Raw genomic sequence first — 23,172 nt, 5'->3', positions numbered from 1 at the left:
AAACCAGGTCAGCAAGCTGCTGTAGATCCTGAGAACCAGGTCAGCAGAGCCGCTCTAGAGCCAGAGAACCAGGTCAGCAAGCTGCTGTAGAGCCTAAGAACCAGGTCAGCAGAGCCGTTGTAGAGCGTGAGAACCTGGTCAGCAGAGCTGATGTAAAGCCAGAGAACCAGGTCAGCTTTGCTGCTGCAGAGCAAGAGAACCAGGTCAGCAGAGCCGTTGTAGAGCCTGAGACCCAGGTCATCAGAGCTGCTGTAGAGCCAGAGAACCAGGTCATCACAGCTGCTGTAGAGCCAGAGAACCAGGTCAGCAGTGCCGCTCTAGAGCCAGAGAACCAGGTCAGCAGAGCTGCTGTAGAGCCATGGAACCAGGTCAGTAGAGCCGCTCTAGAGCCAGAGAACCAGGTGAGCAGAACTGCTGTAAAGCCAGAGAACATAGTCAGGTAGAGTCACTTTAGATCCTGAGAACCAGGTCAGCAGAGCTGCTGTAGAGCCAGAGGACAAGGTCAGCAGAGCTGCTCTATGGCCAGAGAACTGGGCCAGAGAACCAGTTCAGCGAACCAGGTCAGCAGAGGTGTTGTAGAACTAGAGAACCAGACCAGCAAGCTGCTGTAGAGACAGAGAACCAGGTCAGCAGAGCTGCTGTAGAGCCTTAGAATCAGGTAAGCAGAGCTGCTGTAGAGCTAGAGAACCAGGTCAGCGGAGATGCTGTAGAGCCAGGTCAGCAGCGCTGCTGTAGAGCCTTAGAAGCAGGTCATCAAGCTGCTGTACAGCCATAGAACCAGGTCAACAGAGGTGCTGTAGAGCCAGAGAACCAGGTCAGCAGAGCAATTGTAGAGCCATAGAACCAGGTCAACAGAGGTGCTGTAGAGCCAGAGAACCAGGTCAGCAGAGCAATTGTAGAGCCATGGAACCAGGTCAGCAGAGCTGCTGTAGAGCCAGAGAACCAGGTCAGCAGAGCTACTGTAGAGCCATAGAACCAGGTCAGCAGAGCTGCTGTAGAGCCAGAGAACCAGGTCCGCAGAGCCGCTGTAGAGCCAGAGAACCAGGTCAGCAGTGCTGCTGTAGAGCCAGAGAACCAGGTCAGCAGACACGCTCCAGAGCCAGAGAACCAGTTTAGCAGAGCCGCACTAGAGTTTGAGAACCGGGTCAGTAGAGCCGCTTTAGAGCCAGAGAACCGGATCAGTAGAGCCGCTCTAGAGCCAGAGAACCGGGTCAACAGAGACAGTCTAGAGCCAGAGAACCAGGCCAGCAGAGCCTCTCTAGAGCCAGAGAACCAGGTCAGCAAGCTGCTGTAGATCCTGAGAACCAGGTCAGCAGAGCCGCTCTAGAGCCAGAGAACCAGGTCAGCAAGCTGCTGTAGAGCCTAAGAACCAGGTCAGCAGAGCCGTTGTAGAGCCAGAGAACCAGGTCAGCAGAGCTGCTTTAGAGGCAAAGAACCAGGTCAGCAGAGCCACTCTAGAGCCTGAGAACCTGGTCAGCAGAGCTGATGTAGAGCCAGAGAACCAGGTCAGCTTTGCTGCTGCAGAGCAAGAGAACCAGGTCAGCAGAGCCGTTGTAGAGCCTGAGACCCAGGTCAGCAGAGCTGCTGTAGAGCCAGAGAACCAGGTCATCACAGCTGCTGTAGAGCCAGAGAACCAGGTCAGTAGAGCCGCTCTAGAGCCAGAGAACCAGGTGAGCAGAACTGCTGTAAAGCCAGAGAACATAGTCAGCAGAGCCGCTCTAGAGTCAGAGAACTGGGTCAGCAGAGCCGTTGTCGAGCCAGAGAACCAGGTCAGCAGAGCAGCTCTAGAGCCAAGGAACCAGGTCAGCAGAGCTGCTCTAGAGCCAGAGAACCAGGTCAGCAGAGGTGCTCTCGACCCAGAAAACCAGGTCAGCAGATCTGCTGTAGAGCTAGAGAACCAGGTCAGCAGAGCTGCTGTAGAGCCAGAGAACCAGGTCAGCAGAGCTGCTGTAGAGCCAGAGAACCAGGTCAGCAGAGCTGCTGTAGAGCCAGAGAACCAGGACAGCAGAGCTGCTGTAGAGCCAGAGAACCAGGACAGCAGAGCTGCTGTAGAGCCAGAGAACCAGGACAGCCGAGCAGCTGTAGAGCCAGAGAACAAGATCAGCAGAGTCGCTCTAGAGCATGAGAACTAGGTTAGCAGAGCTGCTGTAGAGCCAGAGAACAAGGTCAGCAGAGCTGCTCTGCGGCCAGACAACTGGGCCAGCGAACCAGGTCAGCAGTGGTGTTGTAGAGCCAAAGAACCAGGTTAGCAAGCTGCTGTAGAGCCAGTGAACCAGGTCAGCAAAGCTGCTCTAGAGCTGGAGAACCAGGTCAGCAGAGCTGCTCTAGAGCCAGAGAACCAGGTCAGCAGAGTTGCTCTAGAGCCAGAGTACCAGGTCAGCAGAACCAGAGAACCAGGTCAGCTGTGCCGCTGTAGAACCAGAGAACCAGGTCCGCAGAGCCACTCTAGAGCCAGAGAACCAGGTCAGCTGAGCCACGCTGGAGCCAGATAACCAGGTCAGCAGAGCCGCTCTAGAGCCTGAGAACCAGGTCAGCAGAGCTGCTGTAGAGCCAGAGAACCAGGTCAGCAGAGCTGTTGTAGAGCCAGAGAACCAGGTCAGCAGAGCTGTTGTAGAGCCAGAGAACCAGGTCAGCAGAGCCACGCTGGAGCCAGATAACCAGGTCAGCAGAGCCGCTCTAGAGCCTGAGAACCAGGTCAGCAGAGCTGCTGTAGAGCCAGAGAACCAGGTCAGCAGAGCTGTTGTAGAGCCAGAGAACCAGGTCAGCAGAGCTGTTGTAGAGCCAGAGAACCAGGTCAGCAGAGCTACTGTATAGCTTGAGACCCAGGTCAGAACAGGTGCTACAGGAACTGGAAAGGTACAAACCTAATCAGACACAGAAGTGGTGCAATGATGCACTGTAATATGGCACATTCTGTCATAATATTTTGCTATTTTTTCATTTTACAACACAGTAGTACTATGTGGGCAAACGTTTCTCCTCATTAGCAGTACTATAACACCCAAATACAGCTGTCAGCAACTAAATGGTGACTGTTAATGTTTGCAAAGCGTCTGTCCCCCCGGGGGACCACAGCTGATGCTTTTTTAAAGCCTCTTTTGATCCATCTGAGCTAGAATCAATGTTTGCAACTGTTACCGAAGATCTGAATCATGCAACAAGTGTGGAAAATATGTAAATACTCCGAGAACACGGCGGCAACAATATTGCGTTATTCCAGTGGTCCTGCCTATGAGACTTGTAGTGTAATGGCCTTGATTTACTTCCTGTGTTGCAAATCAATGGAACTGTCCCCCAGAAGTATATTTGGGCAAAAAATAACCTCGAAGTATTGATTCTGTGGTACTGATAAAGTAAGGGTAAAAGTGGAGGCCATGCAAGGTCTGAAGTCAGGAAGAAATGAGCAGTTCTGGACAGCATTGTCATTCTCCAGGTAGGAATTCCCATGCAGGGCAGCGCCAAGTAGCTGGGATGAAACAAGCATTTGCAATGCAATAGGTCTCTCATTTACACAAGTTGAAGCTATTGGCATTGTAAATGACAATGTCTTGTATTTATGTTTTAAAAACCAAAACATAAATAAAAGGCATTGTCATTTACAATGCAATAGCTCAAACTTGCGTAAATGCGAGACCTATTGCATTGTAAATGCTTGTTGAGTAAGAGCTATTGGCATAGCGCAACAGCTACTGGACAGAAATTGCCACTGTACAGGTGCCGAACAGAGCATTGGTCCGTGAAACGGCCTGAAAGCCTAAAACGATGTTGATAGCCTACAAAATAAAAAGGCAGATCAGGATGACCAGGAAGAACCGAGGACGTACTGGGATGGCAAACGCAAGCAAACAATGAGTGAAATTGCCTGGGCGTGACCCAAGCACGCAAATGCGGGAGAATCAGACCCAATGCACCAATAAAAACCCTGTATTTCTAAATGGCACAACAACGAACAAATGGCAATTCATGGGCATGCCAAAAACCTATAGAGGAGATAACAACTGCTGCCTAGGCATGACCTAACAAGGGAAACCCAGGGGTATCGAGGGTGGGTGTAAGTATTTTAAAGGAACAGGGGTCCTTTGCCAAGAAATATCATAAACCATTTTTCATAGACATACAATCAGTGCTTAATTTGAGCCGGTGGTTTCCGGGGCTCAGCACTGGCAATTAATCATCAACACCAGCGCTTTTCATGAACACTAGTTATGTTTTATATCAATAATATTTATTCATTCACAGGGAGATTAAGCGATTTGCCCAGAATCACAGGATGTGGAGCCGCTGAGACCCAAGCCTGGTTCCATAGCTACTGAGGGTAGTAGCTCTGGCCATTATGTCACATCCTCTCCCCATTTTTATGGTTAGTGGCTGGTTCAGTTTTAGGCGGCTTTGAAAGTTGCCTCCTGACGAGAGCCCACTGTCATGTTTTTCTACAAATTAACCACTGCATACAATAAAACCTATGTCAAAAATCCAAATGGAAGTTAAATTGCATGTCCTAAAACATAATTGCATCAATGTGGTGCGAAAAACAAAGAGAGGAAGTTAGAGAACTTCTAACCTCTGACATTTTTCATGTGACTACAATAAGAACAAATTGGTCAAGTCACATATATTCTAAAGTACCAATGCTCATAAATCTAAGTACATACACAATAGTAGAAGTCATGGTACTATTGACTATGGTTTGATCCCGTAATCTGATGTATGGACCATCATCAGGACATAAGGGGTTATGCCAGGTGCGCAACGCCCATTGGGCTCAAAGGGCTTCAGCCCCCTAGCCCCCGTCGTGTGTGGCAGCCCGGGCTGAGACAGCTTCCCGGGCACACACACAGCCGCAACAGAGTACTTCACAGGTTTTTAAAAGACCATTTGCTTGTTAATGAGGCTTTGTTGTTTTTTCACCCCTTCTTAGAGCCCCTGCATCTCCACTCTACCTATTGCTGGAAGAATTAGCCCTCCCCCCCAATTTGGCTCTAGTTGTGCCTCTGAGTTATGCCTGAAACGAAAATGCCTTCTAGAAAGACAGGGAAAAGCAAGGGTGAGTAAGCAATTTAACTTCCATTTGAATTTTTGACATTTAAATTTCATTGTATGTCAATGTTATGTGGTTCATGATATTTCAAGGTGAGACCCCTGTTCCTTTGAATGCTAAGTATTCCGTCGCCTTGCGCAGGACCCGCCTTTTGGCGCGGGCGGGCGAGCTGGCCCTGGCCGCCTACAGTTGAGGAGGGAGCAGGTAGCTGACCTCCTGAGCTGCCTGGAATTAATATTTTTTTCCCTAACTTCCAGGCCACCTTCCTTCTCCCTCATCAAGGACATGACCCGTGAGCACAAAAGCCTCCCAACCCACCTCCCCACTTGGATCACCATTGGGAGGGGGTGGAGGAAGCCTATTAGGACTGGCACCAATTCTGTTTTGCACCGGGGTGCTGTCTGAGGAAGGTCCGGCCCTGACACAGAGACAGAACCCCCTTCAATCAGCCTAGCTGCTTAGACAAGTGCAGTTGCATTCTGAGGCATGTAGTTTCGCATTTACCTGCGGCTGAAAACACCAGCATGCGCAGCGTTGGTTGCTAAAATGCTAGGACTGGCTTTGTGCTATCAGGATTGGCTTCGTGCCAATATTGGCAACACACCCCACCCACACAACAGAGCATACATGCTGAATAAACAAAAACACAACACAACTTTTGTTTCTGAAAAATATTGCTGCAGGTTTATTCCATACAAAAGTATGCAATATGGTGGGTTATCTTACGGGAGATCCAAGTGCAGGCAGCTGTAACCAACCTATGCTGCCATGCCCGCCTGATGAGCCAAGCACTGTGGAGAACCCAATCAGTGCTACACCTTATGGGGTGATCCTCTTTCAGTATCACGCGACACATTGGTCCCTTATTACTCACGCCCCTTTCAGGGCGGAGCGTAGCAAGGCAAGCCCCCGTTTGTTCAGGCCCACAACCGCCCGAAGGACTAACAGGGCACTGATGCGGTTTTCCAGGAACCTGCAATGAGGCGCCTGCTATTTGGCTCTGGCACCGCTATTGTGCGGTGCAGGGGTACCTCTCTGTACTCATCTGCTTCCAGATCACCCTGTAACTCCGCCTGCAACACATAAGGAAAATATTGCAACATTCCATGAAACTTGTCACCCCACACGCCGGGTAAGCGGTAGGGTGGGAGACGGCGTCCCTAGCGAAACAGAGAACGCCAAGGGGAGAAGGATACACCCCCCTCTAGTCTCTTTATGAGACTGGAGTTCGAAGTACTTCAGTTACAAGTGTTTAAGCATCAGTAAAAGCACAAATACACATTTGGGCCCTAAGGGCGTACCAAACCATATACTAAAATAGTGGTATAAGAACCACAACTGAAATAGGCAAGGTGCCTTTTACCTCTAGAATCGCTGGGACCCCAAGGAACCACCCAAAGTAGTGACACAGGAGACCCACGGGAGCTGTATGCAGTGTGGAAACACAACCGCGGGTTCCTACCTGCCGACACCCAGCACCTTACCTATTTCAGTCGTGGTTCTTATACCACTATTTTAGTATATGGTTTGGTACGCCCCTAGGGCCCAAACGTGTATTTGTGCTTTTACTGATGCTTAAACACTTTTAACGGAAGTACTTCGAACTCCAGTCTCATAAAGAGACTAGAGGGGTGTGATTTATCTTAAATACATATATTTTGAATATATACCTGGTGTGGTTGTCTTTTCATGTGATCATTCAAGAGATTATAGACTGGTAAAACAAGCTACTTTACATTCCTTCAAGACTTAGCCTGAAGCCTACTCTCCATAGCTACCACTAGGATAGCTTTCAATAAAGGTTGTCTTTAACCTATCACCATAAGGGGTTGTTTGGACTGATACAAGGTGCCCACTGGAACTAGTGGACAGCATATATCAGGCCACCTTCTCACATATTCCATACAAAAGTATGCAATATGGTGGGTTATCTTACCGGCGATCCAAGGGCAGGCAGCTGTAACCAACCTATGCTGCCATACCTGCCTGATGAGCCAAGCACTGTAGAGAACCCAATCAGAGCTACACCTTATGGGGTGATCCTCTCTCCAGCAGCATCCTCTCTCCTTTCTCAACGCGTCCCACTCCCTTCTCTTCCTTTCTCCATTATTGTATTTTCCACCGTCCTCCTTCCCTCCCCGAGTGTAAAACTTCTCCTCTCGTCATGGATCAGCTTAGGGGTTGAAGTCATGTCGTTAGTTTTGTGTCCCTCGCGCTCAGGAAGGAGACACAGACACTGGCGCATTGGGGACACGTCTTTATTTTACCCTTCCGTAACTGCCGCTTCTCCCCGCGGCTCCGCCCCTTCCGCCCACCACCCGGCCTGACCTTGTCCCAACGTCGCGCCAGGCGTGACGACACGACATCTCCCCCTTTTGTATTTTAGAAATTCAGCGTCACTGTTATAGTTCTTCAATGAGTCGGGTAGGTTTCCGAATGTCCTGTCGAGGTCGGCTGGGTCGTGATTGACTGTGAGGATGTTCACTTCTCTGGTCACGTGTCCCCAAGGTTCGTAGGGGTTCTTCATGACTGCTTTCTTCTTGACTTGACACGTCCGTGTCCCAGTCAGGTCTCCGAGCCCAGGTGTAGGCTGTTGGGTTGCATCTTTTGAAATGTGACACGTTTCTGGTCACTCTCTTGTTTCCTGACTCAGCCGTGACCATAGTCCCTTTCCTTGGCGTTACTTGTAGTGGGTGATGGTGGTAACGGCTGTCTGCTTTGGACTTTCTTTCTTGTCTCACTAGTACCCAGTCTCCTTCTTGGATGTCAGATGTTTTGGCGTGTCTGCGGTGATCAGTGTATTCTTTCATCTTTGCCTTCGTGTTTTGATCCAGCTCGACCAGGGTTTCGTGGTCTGAAGTTGTGATTCTGGATCGTGTGATAGCGTCTGCGGTTGGTATCCGGGTACGAGGGGCCCGCCCGAGCATCAGGGTAGCCGGGCATTGGTTTGTGGTGCTGTGTGGAGTGGTCCTGTATGCTCGGTGTACCTCGTTCAGTGCTGGCTGGATATCCCGTAGAGTTAGCTCAGCTTGTTGTATAGTCTTTTTAATGGTGGCCATGAATCGCTCCACCATTCCATTGGCCTGAGGCCACAGGGGAGTGATTTTCCGGTGTTTGAAATTGAGATGTCTCGCGAAGTCTGCGAATTCTTGTCCATTGAATGGTGGACCGTTATCAGTTTTCACCACCATGGGGATGCCCCATGCGGCAAAGGCTTCATCAATTGCAGGTATGACAGTGGTCGCTTTGGTAGAGGAAGTCTGGTGGGCAATGGGGAAGCGAGAATATTCGTCCATGATAACAATGATGTATTTTTCGGACTTCAATGGGCCAAAGTCGACAGCTACATGGTGCCAGACGCTATCTGGGATGTCCGACATTTGCAGGGGGGCATGTGGTTCTTCACGCCCTACTAGTTGACAATGTGGCCAATCTCGGAGCGTGGACTCTACCATCTGATCGAGGGAGGGGAACCAGACACGCTCTCGCAGCGCTTTCTTCATGGCTACTACCCCTCGATGTCCTTCGTGTGCCAGGTTTACAGTTCCCTGTCGCAGCTGGGTAGGGATGACAATTCTCTGACCTCTTAATAACAGGCCCATGTCGCTGATGGAAAGTTCATCTTTGACGTGCTTTAATGCCGCATGTTCCTGCATATTGATGGTGTCACTGATCTTCGGGTCCTCTAGATGTCGCCACGAGTCAGTGCGAACCCGATGCATGACGTTTTGAATTGTGGCGTCATTTGCCGATGCCTCGATGATGGCTTCAAGTGGGACAGCTGGTGGGCAGGCTCGGTCAATGACGAAATGGAGATATTCTTCAGCCACAGAGTGGCGCACCTGCGTCAGAGTCTGGGGGTGTCGTGATATGTAGTCCGCCGGATTCTCCGCCTTCCCCGGTTTGTGAATGATGGTGTATGTATAATCTTGCAAACGGAGGCCCCACCGTTCGATTCGCGGAGGCATTTTCGCCTTGGGGTTCCCAAAGATGGTGATCAGTGCTTGGTGGTCGGTAATGAGTGTGAAATGTTTACCATACACAAAAAGGTGGAAATTCTCACACGCCCACACGACTGCCAGACTTTCTTTTTCCGGTTGGGAGTAGGCTGTGTCGGTGTCAGTGAGGCTGCAGCTGGCATACGCGATGATGTGCCGTTGGTCTGCATCATCATCATATTGTGCTAGAATTGCCCCTAGCCCTACGGGGCTGGCATCGACCGTGATTTCAGTCTTTCGTTTGGGATTGAAATAGGCATGGTTGATGGCTGAACTCACAGCTGCCTTGATTTTGCGGAACGCTCGGTCACACGCAGCTGACCGTTGGAAGCTTTGTCCTTGTCGAGTGAGTTCTCTGAGGGGATAACTAATTGTGGCATAGTCCCTGATGTATCGGGCGCAGTAGCTGGCCATCCCCAGGAACGTCACTGACATCGTGAGGTTGTGAAGTGTCCGAGAGCGTTGACACCTTGTCAGGGTCCGGTCTCATGCCCTCCCTCGAGAAGATATGGCCGTAGAACTTGAGAGTTGACTTGTGAAATTCACATTTTTCTTGGTTAAGTGTGAGGTTGGCGGTGAGTAGGGCATGACAGACCCGGTCCAGCGCTTTGTCATGATCTTTCTGTGTCTCTCCGAACACTAGGATGTCGACGCTGTAGTTGAAAGCGTTTGGAATGTCTTGTATTACGCGCCTGACAGCCTCCTGGAAGATCTCCGCAGCAGAAGAGATTCCAAAATTGAGGTGTTTATATCGGAAGAGTCCTTGGTGTGTGGTGAAAGTCGTGATGTAACGTGACCGCTCGTGTAGTTCAAGTTGATGGTAGCCTTTGTTGAGGTCTAATTTCGAGAAAACTGTCGCTCCGTTCAGGCGTGTGATCATGTCACTGATGTGAGGTCCTGGGTGTCGCTCCCGTTCAATGGCTGTGTTTGGGGCTCGCATGTCAACGCACAGGCGTACTTTGTTGCCCTGGCCCCTCTTGGATACGACCACAACCGGAGACACCCACGGAGTGGGTCCGGTTGATCTCTCAATGATGTCTGCTTTTAAGAGGTCTTGTAGTTCTTCATCCACCGCTTGCTGTAGGTGAACAGGCGCTTTACGGTGATGCTGGGCCACTGGTGTTACTTGCTCATTTATGTGTAGTTTGACTTTGAAGTGGGCTAGCTTCCCTAGACCGTGGAATAGTTTCGGGAACTTGTTGATGATGTCTGGTGAGTCGTCTACTTTGTATAAGATCTCGACCAGCTGCAGGCGTTCCGCCGTTGGTAAACTGAGGAGGCAGTCTGCTGCTTCAGGGCCTTTGATCACGTGGATGTACGCTTGGATTTTCCTGTCCTTGTAGGTCAATGTGGTAGGGAACCGCCCTAAACACGGCAGTGGTTCTCTGGACATCCACGTGTAGACACGCACTGCGGCTGGTTCCAGTTTCGGCTTGAGACTCATGCTCTGGTATTCAGTGGCCCAGATGTAATTGAGCGATGCACCTGTGTCCAAAACGAACTTGGCCGTGTGATTTCCTATTTGAATGTGGAGTCGCGGGTATTTCTTCGCTGTCTTGTGATATCGGAGTGATGGAGGATGACTCTCTGGACGTTGAGCGCCGAGATCTGTAGGAGCTATGTGACTGGGTACTGGATGTATACGAGCTTGTCGAATGGTCTCGTCGGCCTTGTACAGCCCTTGCATAGTAATGGGATCCTGGATTCTGCCTCGCCTGTCTCGGTTCCGTGCGGCGAGCTTGACAAGCGGCTTCAAAATGGCCATCTTTCCCGCATTGATGGCATTGTTGTCCGATGGCTGGGCATTGACCCGTGTGAGGGTAATCTTGGCCGCACCGGTAGCATTGTGGAGGTTGTCTACGGGAGTGACTGTTCTGTGTCCCTCGGCGAGGTGACTTCACGCGAGGCTGTCTTGCAAATCTCCCCGATGAGTGTCGGTCTGAGTGACGTCTCGGTTCTGCGTGAGAGTGTACACGAAGTGCCTGTTCTTTTTTTTCGAATTTACTGGCCTCCATTTTCTTTGCGTGTTCTTCGGCTTGTTCATTAATGCGCACGAGTTCTTCTATTTCATCTAGAGTGTAGTGTTTCTTCAGGAGTCGGCGACGTAGGGAGCCAGATTGACATCCGTAAATAATGCGTAGACGTAGTGCGTCATCTGTGTTGAAATTGTCGAACTCACAATAGCGGGCTAGACGCTTGAGGCGGGAGATGAAGTCGCCCATGGGTTCGTCTCGCTCCTGAGACGCGAGATTGAAAGTGAGGCGCTCATAGTCTAGATTCCGTTTGGGGAGGAACTTCTTATTCAGCGCGTCTCTTACACTGTCATATGACGCAGCGCTGGTCAACGGCAGGTCTGTGATGATTTGTCCGATGTCTTTACCTACGAGATTGCGTAGGGCTATGAGCTGTTGGTCGGGGTCACGGACTTGTGACCCCTTCATGAAGTCCTCGAGCCTGCTCTTCCATGCGGGGCCCATGCTGCTACCAGACGTCAATGGTAGTGGCTCAGGGGGGCGCAGGTACGATACTCCCATGGGCATCAGTCCAGGCGGTGAGGCATTGTGAGCCGGGCCAGGCGCCGCTTGCTGCGAGGAGTCAGGGTCTGACATGGTGGGGGCGCAAATGTAGTTTTGCGAGGCTTCGGTGACGTCCGCAGCCGCTTACTTTCACTTTTTTTTTTTTTACAGGTTTCAGGGGTCTTTTCAGTGAGTTGCCTGACTTTAAAATGGCCGCCACATCAGGATTAGGCTTAGTCAATGGGGCTTGCCTGACTTCAAGATGGCCGCCGAAAGGGACTCATGCAGGCATGCTTCACTTCTCTCAAAGGAGCCTGTGACAGAGCTTACCCCTGCTCGTGAGTTGTCTCTCCTTAGGGCAGTGGCGGTGTCCTGATCGTTGGGCTCTCAGCACTTCAGGTTGCATGCACGTGTAGCCCCCTGCCTCACGCGTTATTCAATTTAGCTCACTTGGCAGCAGCAGCGCCTCTCCCCCGTCGTGAGATGAACGAGGGGGGTCATCCAACCCTCGTCGCCACTTTTGTGTCCCTCGCGCTCAGGAAGGAGACACAGACACGGGCGCATTGGGGACAGTATTTATTTTCCCCTTCCAGCTCGTAACTGCCGCTTTTCCCCGCGGCTCCGCCCCTTCCGCCCACCACCCGGCCTGACCTTGTCCCGACGTCGCGCCAGGCGACGCCAGGCGAGACGACACGACAGTTAGCCACAGCATACTTTATCACAAAACTAATGCATTCTGGGATTCATAGTCTATGTCAGTTTGCTCTTCTAGCACACCTGAACACGGAAATGGTAGGAGAGGAACTTGCCGTCTCTGTTGACATGGACTCGCGTGGCGCTGCGTCCCTCCTCTTTCTCTTTTCGGGTAGCACTCCCCTTACTGTCCCGAGGCTGCGAGTGCCCGAGGCCGGGGCTCCCTTCTCTTCTATAGACGGGCTCTCTCTCGCTAGTCCCCAGACGGGTTGTTTCAGAGCTCCGTGGGTTCCATATCTGGCGGTGCCTGGTCCTCCCTCCATTTGAAGTGGCTGTATCAGGGGGCGGGGCTCCCCTGGCACGCGCCTGCCCTCAGCTGATCACCCCCCCCCCCCCTCACATCTGTGTGGAGTCTAGCTTCATAGAAAGAGCACACGGTGAACGCTGCGGGTGCTCTGGGGTGACTTACAGGACCTGAATGGACCCCCCCCCCCTATTCGTTTGCACCAGGCACGGATGCTTTTTTTGTAAAAGAAGGAGCCTAAATGGCCATGTGCTGCCTCCGAGCACCCCTTGCTGCAGTGCTCCCCCCAGCCTTACCCATGCTCATGGCCCTGGAGAGAGGGGCCCGACTGCCCTGGGCCTATCGGGCCCAGCTGAGGGCCACGACCACCTTGGCGTCCGAGGGTGCCCAGAAGAGACTGAAGACCTACGAGGAGCTTCCAGGGCCCAGTCGGCTGCAGGCGTTTTACTGGCTCTACGTCAAGGGGTACATGCGTCGCCTTCACGAGCTACAGGTAGGGGTCGTTTCACAGTGTAGTCCTCTCCTGCAGAAGTATATGTATTGAAAGTTTGTGTATCACTTTTCAAACATTGGCTCTATGCATTTGAATAAATGATGTGTAGTGCTGCTATGTAAAACTAATTACTTCTAGGCAGGGCACAAGTCCTATAAAAAGAAGTTGCGGGACTGACCAACTTAGGCAGTATTCTAGTGACATCACGAAGCGTGCCATCACAGCACATGACGTCACGACGCGTGACTTTCCAGGTGGCATCACAGGAAGTGGCCTCACTGGAAGTAACAGCCCAAGAAGTGACATCAGATGCTAAGATCTCACACACATGTTTATCAGGTGTATCATGAGTAAATTTAAGTGCACCATGATATTCCACAAATGAGATTTGAGGACTGGGTGTGCCAAAAAAGTGGCGCAATCCTGATGCAAAATCTGGGCGCCAACTAATATTTTTTTTTATAACCCCTACAACAAAGAAATTGGCAACAAGGAACAGCATGGTAGTAGATCAGTTCTGCTTAATTGGTTGCAAAGTCTGCATTTTAAAATATTTTATGGGGTTAAGGCATCTGCTGCAGAGGTGCCCAGTAAATCCTAGGGAATAATAATCACGTTTAGATAACTCTGGATGTTAACATATTTGTTGGAGATATCTGTGTTTTGTGTAGTCCCAAATTAGAATCAAAGTAGTAAGAAGATTAAGTTGTCTCCTGCACAACATAATCACCCATTAATCTTGGGGGGTGGGACTGGGCGTTTTAGGATTGTTAAACCTCTATTTTGTTACTTCCTTCTCCAGGTTTATTATTCGTGTTATCGCAACACACCTGGTGTACATCTTATACAATGTTGTGGACATAAATGTACCACATAATTATGCAATGGTGCTCTGATATGTGTATGATATAACATTTTCCAACTGAAAATACAATAAAATGTCTTTTTTTTTAAACTTGTCTCCTGCAAAGCACATCATGTAACATGCAGATCACAGATTTTTATTTTATGTAGATAGGTAAGTGGATTACTGCTTTGAACACAGAGATCCTTTTGTTACTTGCGATTCATAAATTGTAATCCTTCTAGTAGACCACAGTGAGCTATGAAGGACATTTGACTCTTACACCTTGTAAATCTGACTGTCTCATGTAACACATCTTGTACATTGATTTGCACACTTACGTGATTTATTTTGAATGGATAATGTGTATGTTATGTAAAGCGCTCTAACACTCTGCATTGGTATGAGTAGCGCTATAAAACACATAAAATAGGGCTATTTAAATTATTTGTGTAAATACTGGGACGGACAAACCCATCTGACGTTCTTACAGTGCATGCACTTCTATACAGGGACTGAACAAAGTAAAAAGCATGCATCTCTTAAGTACCTGTGAAAAGATAACAAGCTATGTGCTTTTGTTCCCTCTCTGTTGCATTTGCATGCAAGTGTGAGGTTCCAGGCCTCCAGTCCAATATTCTATCAAAAGTAGGCCTTATGGCCCCTTAACTTCTGCCTTTATCTTTAGCACAGCTGGAGGTGAACCATCCCCTCGCCTTCATGTTGCTGCTGGGAATGGAAAGCAGACAAAGTGCAGGACCTGCTGAACGTGTCCCGGTGTCTGAAAATTACACTGGGACACGTTCATTATATTTCTGTGGGGCCCAACATCTTGGCAGGGTGGACGTGGTCCACCCTGTGAAAATAGTGGGTGGACCCCGTGTACCCGCGTGTACCCTAGACTCGTGCCTTGAGAGCAGCAGGTGTGGAGCACGAAGAATTCAGGTGAGGTAAGCATTATTTATACCTAATGTCAGTCATTTAAGTGGGACGGGGCCAGGCAGGGGCTAGGCCCGGACTTAGAAAACCATAATCAACAAAGCCGTTGGTTCTCACATTTATTACCTATTAGGAGGGCCGGCATTTGTGCTGGTGGTACCCGGTGCGACACTGTTTGTTGGCACCCCCCTCCCCATCCATGGTGGAGGTGGTGACTACCTCCACCACGGATTCCCTCACCACCACCTTTTAACAGTGCCCTTCAAGTCTTCATAACCACTCACTCTCTCTGATGCATTTAATTCGTTTTATAGCGCCACTCATCCCAGAGTAAAGTGTCGGAGCACTTTGCATCACACACACTCCACAGAGACAATCAATCATAGGTGTGCAAATCAGTGTATAGGAAACGTTAGATAAGACAGAGGACTACAAGATGTAGGAGTTGCACGTCATCCATACTGGTAGGCAGTATAGTTTGAGTGTTTAGTCTTGAGAAGCAAAAGCTCAGAATTTAAAAAGTAACACCATAGTTAGGGGTTCACTTCAATAATAATAATTTTTACCCAAATGAACCCTTTTTGCAACATTAGGATTATGAAAGACTGGGGAAAATATAATAACGCTTCACTCTATACCTTGCAGTTGGCATGCAGCTCTATGGTGATGGTTAATAGCACACTGCTCTATATTAGGATTTTAATTTATAAACTCAAGTAACAAAAGGATCTCTATGAAAAAATCGGTAACCCACTGACCTATTTTCATTATATGTACTTTGTGATCTGCATGGTACACAATTTTTCGCATCAGGCATATTAACCCTCTGCGCTACCTTACCATAAGTCAAAACATCCTCCAGACAGACCTCCAATCTCTCTCCATGAAGAACATTAATCTCCGGAGTAATTTTTAAATTTTTATTGTTGCCTGAAAATTGTTGGCAGCCAGGAACGTGGCAGCAGGTGCTTTTAAAAATCTAAATATGCTTGCAAAAAAGGCACCCTCACCCAAAGTCAGAACCCGTACCGGTCGCTCCGCCCTAGAGCCGGCCCTGCCTATTAGCCTATTGGCTTTGCTGTGTTTTTGGCCAAGCTGCACAGCATCCGGGGAGGTGTGTTGCGAGATGCATTAAAAGAAAAAACCCTTGGATGCGGCTGCCTGCGGCATTTTGAAGCCACATGCGCTGTTCCTCCAAAATGACATGTGCCTTTTTTTCTTTTGAGTCACAGATCTGAGTTGGATTGGTAACTAAAAAGAAAATAAAACATGCAAAAGAAGTGGGGGGAGTGGGGTCCGGCTAGGACGCAAAAGCCACATGGGGTTTTGGGGAAAGTAATACACAGGTCCCAGTGGGGAAAAGCCCATGTGCAAGTTGGAGGGGGCGAATAGAAGCAGATGGGCAATAGAGAGCAACACAGAGTACAGGAGAAGAGATGAGGTAGACTGCATGCAAACAAACACACTTTAGTGAAGTGCTCCAAATAAAAATAGATCTTGAAATGCAAGCAGTCGAAGCAATGATGCCAACATGGCGGATTGTAAAGATCCAATGGTCTATGGGAGGGGCAAACAGAAGATTGATAAGCTGAGACACCAATAAGAAGCAGGCAAATGAGTGACAAGGAAAGCCAACCAATGGGAAGCAATATGCAGACTCCTAACCCCTCATTCCTCTTGGTAAGCCACAATATGCTTTGCAACCGACAGCACATGCAGTTTCTAGTAGGCTCCACCAAAAAAAAAAATGGGAACTGACTGAGAACCCTCTATTTTTGTTGTTCAAATACCCCCCAAAAAACGCTGGCAAAGCCAAGAAGTGTGCCATCATATGGAAACCCAGGCATTCACAAATGTTGTTCAAGTGTGTTACATGAACAAATGCTACGTATCCCATTCATGCCTGGCCTAAAGACTTTGCCAATATCAGTGGGAGGGACTAGGAAAAAAGGGTAAAGTTTTTTTTTTATATATATATATATACATCTCCAAACGATATCCTTCAGGCATAGTGTGACACATAAATTATGCAAAAAAGATACAGAGAACTCTGGGTAGTTCTCAAGTTTAGGTGGAAAGCAGCTCCTGTATATAGCACCCCCAACATCAGCTACACTCTAAATCTGCTCACCTCCAATGCCTGCCTTTCTATCAAAGTCTTCAAGCATAGGATTAGCACAGTGGCATCCACGCTGAGATAGAAAGGGACACAGTCTTTTGCCATTTCTACAGCTACGTTTTTAAGCATAGGACTAGCACAGTGCTGTCCGTGCCGAGCTGTAAAATGGCCAATGCCTTTTGCCACTCCAGGCACAGCTTTGAATTAGTAAAATACAAACCAAGCCAACATAAAAGAACAAAAGCAACCCCTGACTAGTGTTTCACTCTCATTAGATCTCTGTCAAGAGGTATAGCTTTGTCCAGACACAACAGAGCACCTAGCACGAGTTAAAATGATACCCTTTCAGGCATAGTGACACATAAATTAAGCAAAAAAGAAGCAGAAAACTCTGGGTAGTTCTCAAGTTGAGGTGGAAAGCTTCTCCTAGAGAGAGCACCCTCAACACCAGCGACACTCTAAATCTGCTCATCTTCAATGCCTGCCTTTGTATCCAAGTCTTTAAGCATAGGACTAGCACAGTGCCATCTATGCCGTGATAGAAAGGGACAAAGTCTTCTGCCATTTTTACAGATACGTTTTTAAGCATAGGATTAGCACTGTGCTGTCCATGCCAAGCTGTAAAATGACACAAGCCTTTTACCACTCCAGGCAGTTTCTACAGCTTTGAGTTGATAAAGTACCAACCAAGCCAACCTGAAATGAACAAAAGCAACCAATGACAAATGTTTCGGTCTCATTAGAGCTCTTCAGAGAGGTATAGCTTTGTCAGGGGTTGCTTTTGTTAATTTCAGGTTGGCTTGGTTGGTATTTTATCAATTCAAAGCTGTAATACTGTAATCAGCCTTATAATAGTTTTGTTCTTTCCTTCTGTAAAGAGAATGACGTGTAAGCTTTTCACCCTCCATGAGACATACATACAGTCATCATGAGTAAGCCTTTCGCTCGTCTACAGGACATGCAGTGAGCATTATGAGTAAGCTTGCAAGATACCCTTTTTCCTTTCCAAGGGGTACGTTTTGAAATGTATTTACATTTCCAAGGCATATATAATGAGAATCTTGATTAAACCTTTCACCATTAGATTGAACATATAATGGCAATCACTGGAAAGCCTTCAGCCCATCCAGGGATATGTATAAAGAGACTCGTGTATATGCCTACTAACACTCCACTGAGTAAGCCTTCCACCCTTTCATTGATACTGAGTGATTGTCCTACCTTAGCCTTTGGTCTTTTTAAGAGCTCTACAGTGTGAATCATTCATAGGACTTTTAACCCTCCATGGCACATACAATGAGAATCGTGGCCATGTAAGGAATATGTAACAAGAAAGCTGTGTGTCCTTTATACAGTTCCAGTGGATATGTATATAATGATCATCGTGCATACGCCTTGTTCCTAGCAAGCGATACAAGGAGAATTCTGGGTAAGCCTCTCACCCTTTCAAGGGATAGGCATTGGGAATCAATTATAACCATTTCACACTTCCAAGGGATTCATAATCTGGATCACGCTTGAACCCTTTCTCTCGTCTGAGGGATATATAATAATAATAATAATAATCACGCTTAAGTCTTTCACCCTGCCAAGTGAACAACAAGTCAGCTTTTCACCGTTCCAAAGGATACTAATGAGAAATCAATGTTTCCTACATAAGACGGATCATCTTCTGATGGACATGCGCTTAGAACATGGGTAAGCCTTTTACCTATCCATTTGATATCTGTTGAGGCCCAACGGGCTTTGGTGTGGACGAGTAAGGCACTGCTGCGTTATGCACGGCTTGTAGTGTTTTTTTTAGTTGGTTTGCATGGGCAGAATGGTAGTTTGTGATTGAGGTATGAATAAAGTGCTCCAAACTTGTTGCAGTGAAATTGTTGCAGTGAAATTGTGGCATTGATCATGCATGTCATGCACAAAAGATATGTGTACGGCATAGGCACCTACATGTATACTTACCATAGTAACCGTACCAAGTTTATTGCTCTGTGAGACTGAATGATGGAACCAGAAGGCAAAACTAGGGTCACTTAACCTGACCGTGGTGAAGCCCCCAGAGATCACATAACCACAAGTATCTGAAACTATAGGACGACTAAGGCAATAATACCTAAGAAACACTACGGGCTCCCAAGAAGTGCACATCCGGGTCTATCCAGAAGTAGTGGAGGCAGAACCGAAGGAAGTAGTGCAGACAGCACAGTAGTACATGTATTGTGTCCACTCGAAAGACAAACCGAGGGGTCCCCTACAGACGCCACAGTAGCGCTGCTCAAGGGTTCCTTCCAAAGAGGTGAAGGGGGAACTGAAGAATGCACTTCAGACACAACAGTAGTGCGTCTACATGGTCTATTCAGAAGTAGTTGAAATAGATCCAGAAGCACACTATAGACAGCGCAGTAGTGCTTTTTGGTCCACTCAAAAGCAGTGGTAGTAGGACAGAAGGACTTATAACCAGCACCACAGTAGTGTATCCATAGGTTCCATTCAGAAGTGGCATCAGCGGAACTTAAGGAAGTATTACTCCAAGCACAGTAGTGCATCTATAGGATCCATCCTGAACTGGTGGAGGTGGAACCAACGAATACATTGTAGACACCACACTAGTGCATCTGTAGGTTGCACTCAGTAGTAGACGAGGAAAAGAAAGATGCTTTGCGTGCTCTTGCTGCTTTGAAGGTAAGACTAACACTGTGCTGCAATGAACAGTGGGAGGTGGGGGAGGTGGCGGACACCATTGCCCAGGCCCTTCCTACAGTGCTTTCCATCCCTTTGCGTTGGACGCTCGAACTACTGTTGCTGCTTTGAACTACCGGGCAGGGTGAGATTACACCTTCCAGTCTGCAACACACGTAAAGCGTTGGAGGAGGAGGCTGACGCCATGCATCGGGCGCTACTTACAGAGCTCTCCATTCCTGCTGTGAGGGATGTGCCAGGAGAAGACCAGGCCATCTGCACACAATAGATTCCAGCCCACACTTTTTGGTCCTTGTGTTTTTGATCCAGTCATTTTCTGTGATCCTGAGGAAGAGGAAAGTACCATCCACATCTGTTGAGGATAAAGACCGCTCCATCACATCCTCTGTTGTAAATTATTTAACCAGTGCAGCTGGTGCTCTTAAAGAACTAAGTATAGTGGAACAGGAACTTTGTGGTGTCAGTGAAACCTTACATGACCCAGGAATGCACTGCAGCTATCATTAATGACCATGTCATGGACACTAGTTTAATGGCTATCAACCCATGTATATCTCAGAGCTCCCTTACCATTGAAGCTGATGTACACGAAATCCCTTCACTGAGTTAAGTGAGTGAAAGTATCCCCTACTAAAAAAGTGTTTTTAAATGACTCTTCATCGAGGGGTAAACTTAAGTTCACATATCAAGACTCTGGATCTCCTCAAACAAGGAAACACTTAATCACTTAAACTACATCTAAGGTTGATACCACTCTGATGAACTTCAAATCGTCGACTAAAGGATTATTTGTGCAAGTACAAACCAGATTGACAGCAATTGAAACCAGCATTTACAAAGCAATTGGTCACACATTTTTGAGAGTTAGAGCTATTGGCGCCGTAAATGACAATGTCTTTTACCAATGTGATTTAGTTTGGAGTGTAGTGTATGTATAAACAGATACGCAGGTGCAGCACTGTCTAGAGGACTAAGAATGAGGAATTACCAATGAGACAATAGAAGCAGCTGCATCACTATCTAGAGGTATTGGAATGAGGAAATACCTCTTAGAACAGAGACACAGCTGCAGCGATGCCTAGAGGACTTGGAATGATAAATTACTGATGGGACCAGAGTAGCAGGGAGCAGCACTGCCTCGAGGACTTGCAATGAGGAATTACCACTGGCACCAGAGAAGCAGCTAGCAGCACTGCCTAGAGGACTAATAATGTGGAATTACCACTGGCACCAGAGAAGCAGCTAGCAGCACTGGCTAAAGGACTAAGGATGTGGAATTACCACTGGCACCAGAGAAGCAGCTAGCAGCACTGGCTAAAGGACTAAGGTTGTGGAATTACGACTGGGACCTGAGAAGCAGCTAGCAGCACTGGCTAGATGACTAAGAATGAGGAATTACCACTGGTAACAGATGCAGCTGCAGCACTGTCTAGAGGACTAAGAATGAACAATTACCACTGGGAACAGAGACACAGCTGCATCATTTGTGACAAGCTATTGAACAAGATTTACTTCACTTTTACAGAAACTAAGCAATGGAGATTCGAGTGAGTGAAACATAATGCTAAAATTGAAAGATTAGGTGAAGGGAGCTAGTGAGTAAAGTTACATTTCTAACATTATAACTTTGTGTCTGCTAAACTCTATTTTCAGTGACCCATATACGCATTAATCTTTTATCCGTTAACCGATCAAACCTACATGCCTCAAAACACTCCACTATTACCCCACTCACTTCTCATACTTTGTAAACATGAACTGACCGCAAAAGGATTTGAACCTATGATTTTAAACAGTAGCATGCTGAACTCTGAGGCAGGCTTAAACCAGCAACAGCTTTCTCGATTTCACTATGCTTAGATGTCTTCACTCCAATCTTGTTAGAAAAGGCAATGGTGTGCTATACATAGACCAAAGATGAATTGTTTCTGGCCCTTGAGTTCTATTTTTTAGTCTTGCAAGGCTTCAGTGTTGAAACTGGGGCCTTAAAAATGAATGCGCACAATCATGCAAGCACAGAGTAAGAGCTTAAACAGGCGAAGGGAAAGAAAGTGTCCACCTCGCACTCACTGCATGGATATATCGAACTTGCATTATCCATTTAAAGTGTAAGAACAGAAGTCTTCAAATGTCTTATTTCATGGTAATTGATTTAGGTAGCACCTGAATGATGTGAGCCTTTTTCTTGGGGAAGACGTTGGTGCCAGCTAGTAAACAAATTTACCACCATTTTTCCAGGGCAGTGGATGGAGTATGCTTGTTTTGAAGGAGGCCTCAATTGACCCAGTATAATATAGTGGAAAAAAGCCAAAGATGTTTGACAGAAACATTGAAATTATGAGATCCAGGAACATTCCATACACAAAACAAATAAGCATGGACCCAGCCAATGGTTTCCCAGTGGTCATAGTGAAGGACACATTACTACAGCCAAGATTATATGAGGGAGGGGAAGAGAGTAGAGAGGGATGCAGTTTTAGAATCAGAAGATGGTCCAGAAGAAGAGAGGAGACTGGGTTTGAACTGATGGAGGAGAAGCAGATGCGGGCACAAGACCTCAAGCAGAGAGATGGGTCGAAGGAAGAAAATGGCACTGTCTCAGTCCACACCGGTGATCTGCGGATCCTTTAGGTAAGAGGCACAGCTCCAATGGCCCAGGGGCAACTGTGACTCCGAAATAGAGACAAAAGGAGGAACAGACTAGCAAAAGGATTAAAGTAGGTGCAGTAACAGTTAGCCCCAGACTGAAGGATAATCCAGAGTGGACTGCCAAATGGAGTTTTCATGCACGTCAGGAGACTCAAATGAAAAAGAGCTGCCCTAAGGCAGGCCAGACAGCCCAATGCGTCTTCTTGTGCTACAACCATGCCCATGACCTGTTACAGGCACTAAACCTCAAGATTAAGGCATGGACACCCACAGAGAGCATCACCACTGGCCACCGTTGGTGTTGTATGGTCTGCTACCCGGATCCCAACAATTATGTGAAAAATAAAGCATGACATTCATGAAGCAGGTGCCTCGCTGGGCCAGGGAAAAAAGATTGCCTATGACGTTCACTTAACAGTGGTTGTAGTGTAAGATTTGAAATCGGCTCAATGCAGCAGAGGGATCCTGCTGCCTCACACCAAATCAAGATGGCGTCTGGACGCAGCGACGGGTGGAAAGCAAAGCGGCTGCACCTGAAGTCGTGGTGCACCAGAAACATGAAAAGAGTTATTCAAAACACCAAATTAACAAAAGAAGCGGAAGGAAACTGTACTTGGCCAGTTCTCATGAGGAAAAAACTAAAGTGACACATATCTGCATCAACCATTTAGGAAGCGGCAAAGAAGAGTGACACTGCACTGAACCAATGGGAAGGCGTTAGGCGGGAGCAAAGTCTTTTATAAAATACCGCAGGTCTTGCAGACAGCGCATGTGAGCTGCCTAGGCTCAACCTAAAAAGCTGCACTCCATTTAGCAACGCAAATATATGTGCCTTTTCAACACAATACATGTTGTTCTATCACTGTTAACTTTCCGATA

The 23,172-nt window shown here is 47.8% G+C and overlaps 1 protein-coding gene and 1 long non-coding RNA gene across 6 annotated transcripts in view; one reads left to right on the top strand and one right to left on the bottom strand.

Moving 5' to 3' along the window:
- The window catches only part of LOC146859369 (uncharacterized), a 245,347-nt gene extending 232,849 nt beyond the window's left edge, over positions 1–12,498 (bottom strand). For all 3 annotated transcript variants that reach the window (XR_014980097.1, XR_014980099.1, XR_014980098.1), the window contains exon 1: positions 12,362–12,498. This is a non-coding gene — a long non-coding RNA (uncharacterized LOC146859369). The remainder of the gene's footprint in view (positions 1–12,361) is intronic.
- Positions 12,499–12,571: 73 nt separating this feature from the next.
- LOC146859368 (sterol 26-hydroxylase, mitochondrial-like) overlaps positions 12,572–23,172 on the top strand; it is a 142,864-nt gene continuing 132,263 nt past the window's right edge. For all 3 annotated transcript variants that reach the window (XR_014980096.1, XR_014980095.1, XM_085650052.1), the window contains exon 1: positions 12,572–13,042. Coding sequence is in view for 1 of the 3 variants with exons in the window: in XM_085650052.1 (XP_085506178.1) it covers positions 12,791–13,042 (252 nt within the window). In the remaining 2 variants the exon portion in view is untranslated. The remainder of the gene's footprint in view (positions 13,043–23,172) is intronic.

Source organism: Triturus cristatus, chromosome 3_2, assembly GCF_964204655.1.
Source record: "Triturus cristatus chromosome 3_2, aTriCri1.1, whole genome shotgun sequence".
NCBI lineage: Eukaryota > Metazoa > Chordata > Amphibia > Caudata > Salamandridae > Triturus > Triturus cristatus.
This window is presented reverse-complemented; position numbering and strand designations above follow the sequence as displayed.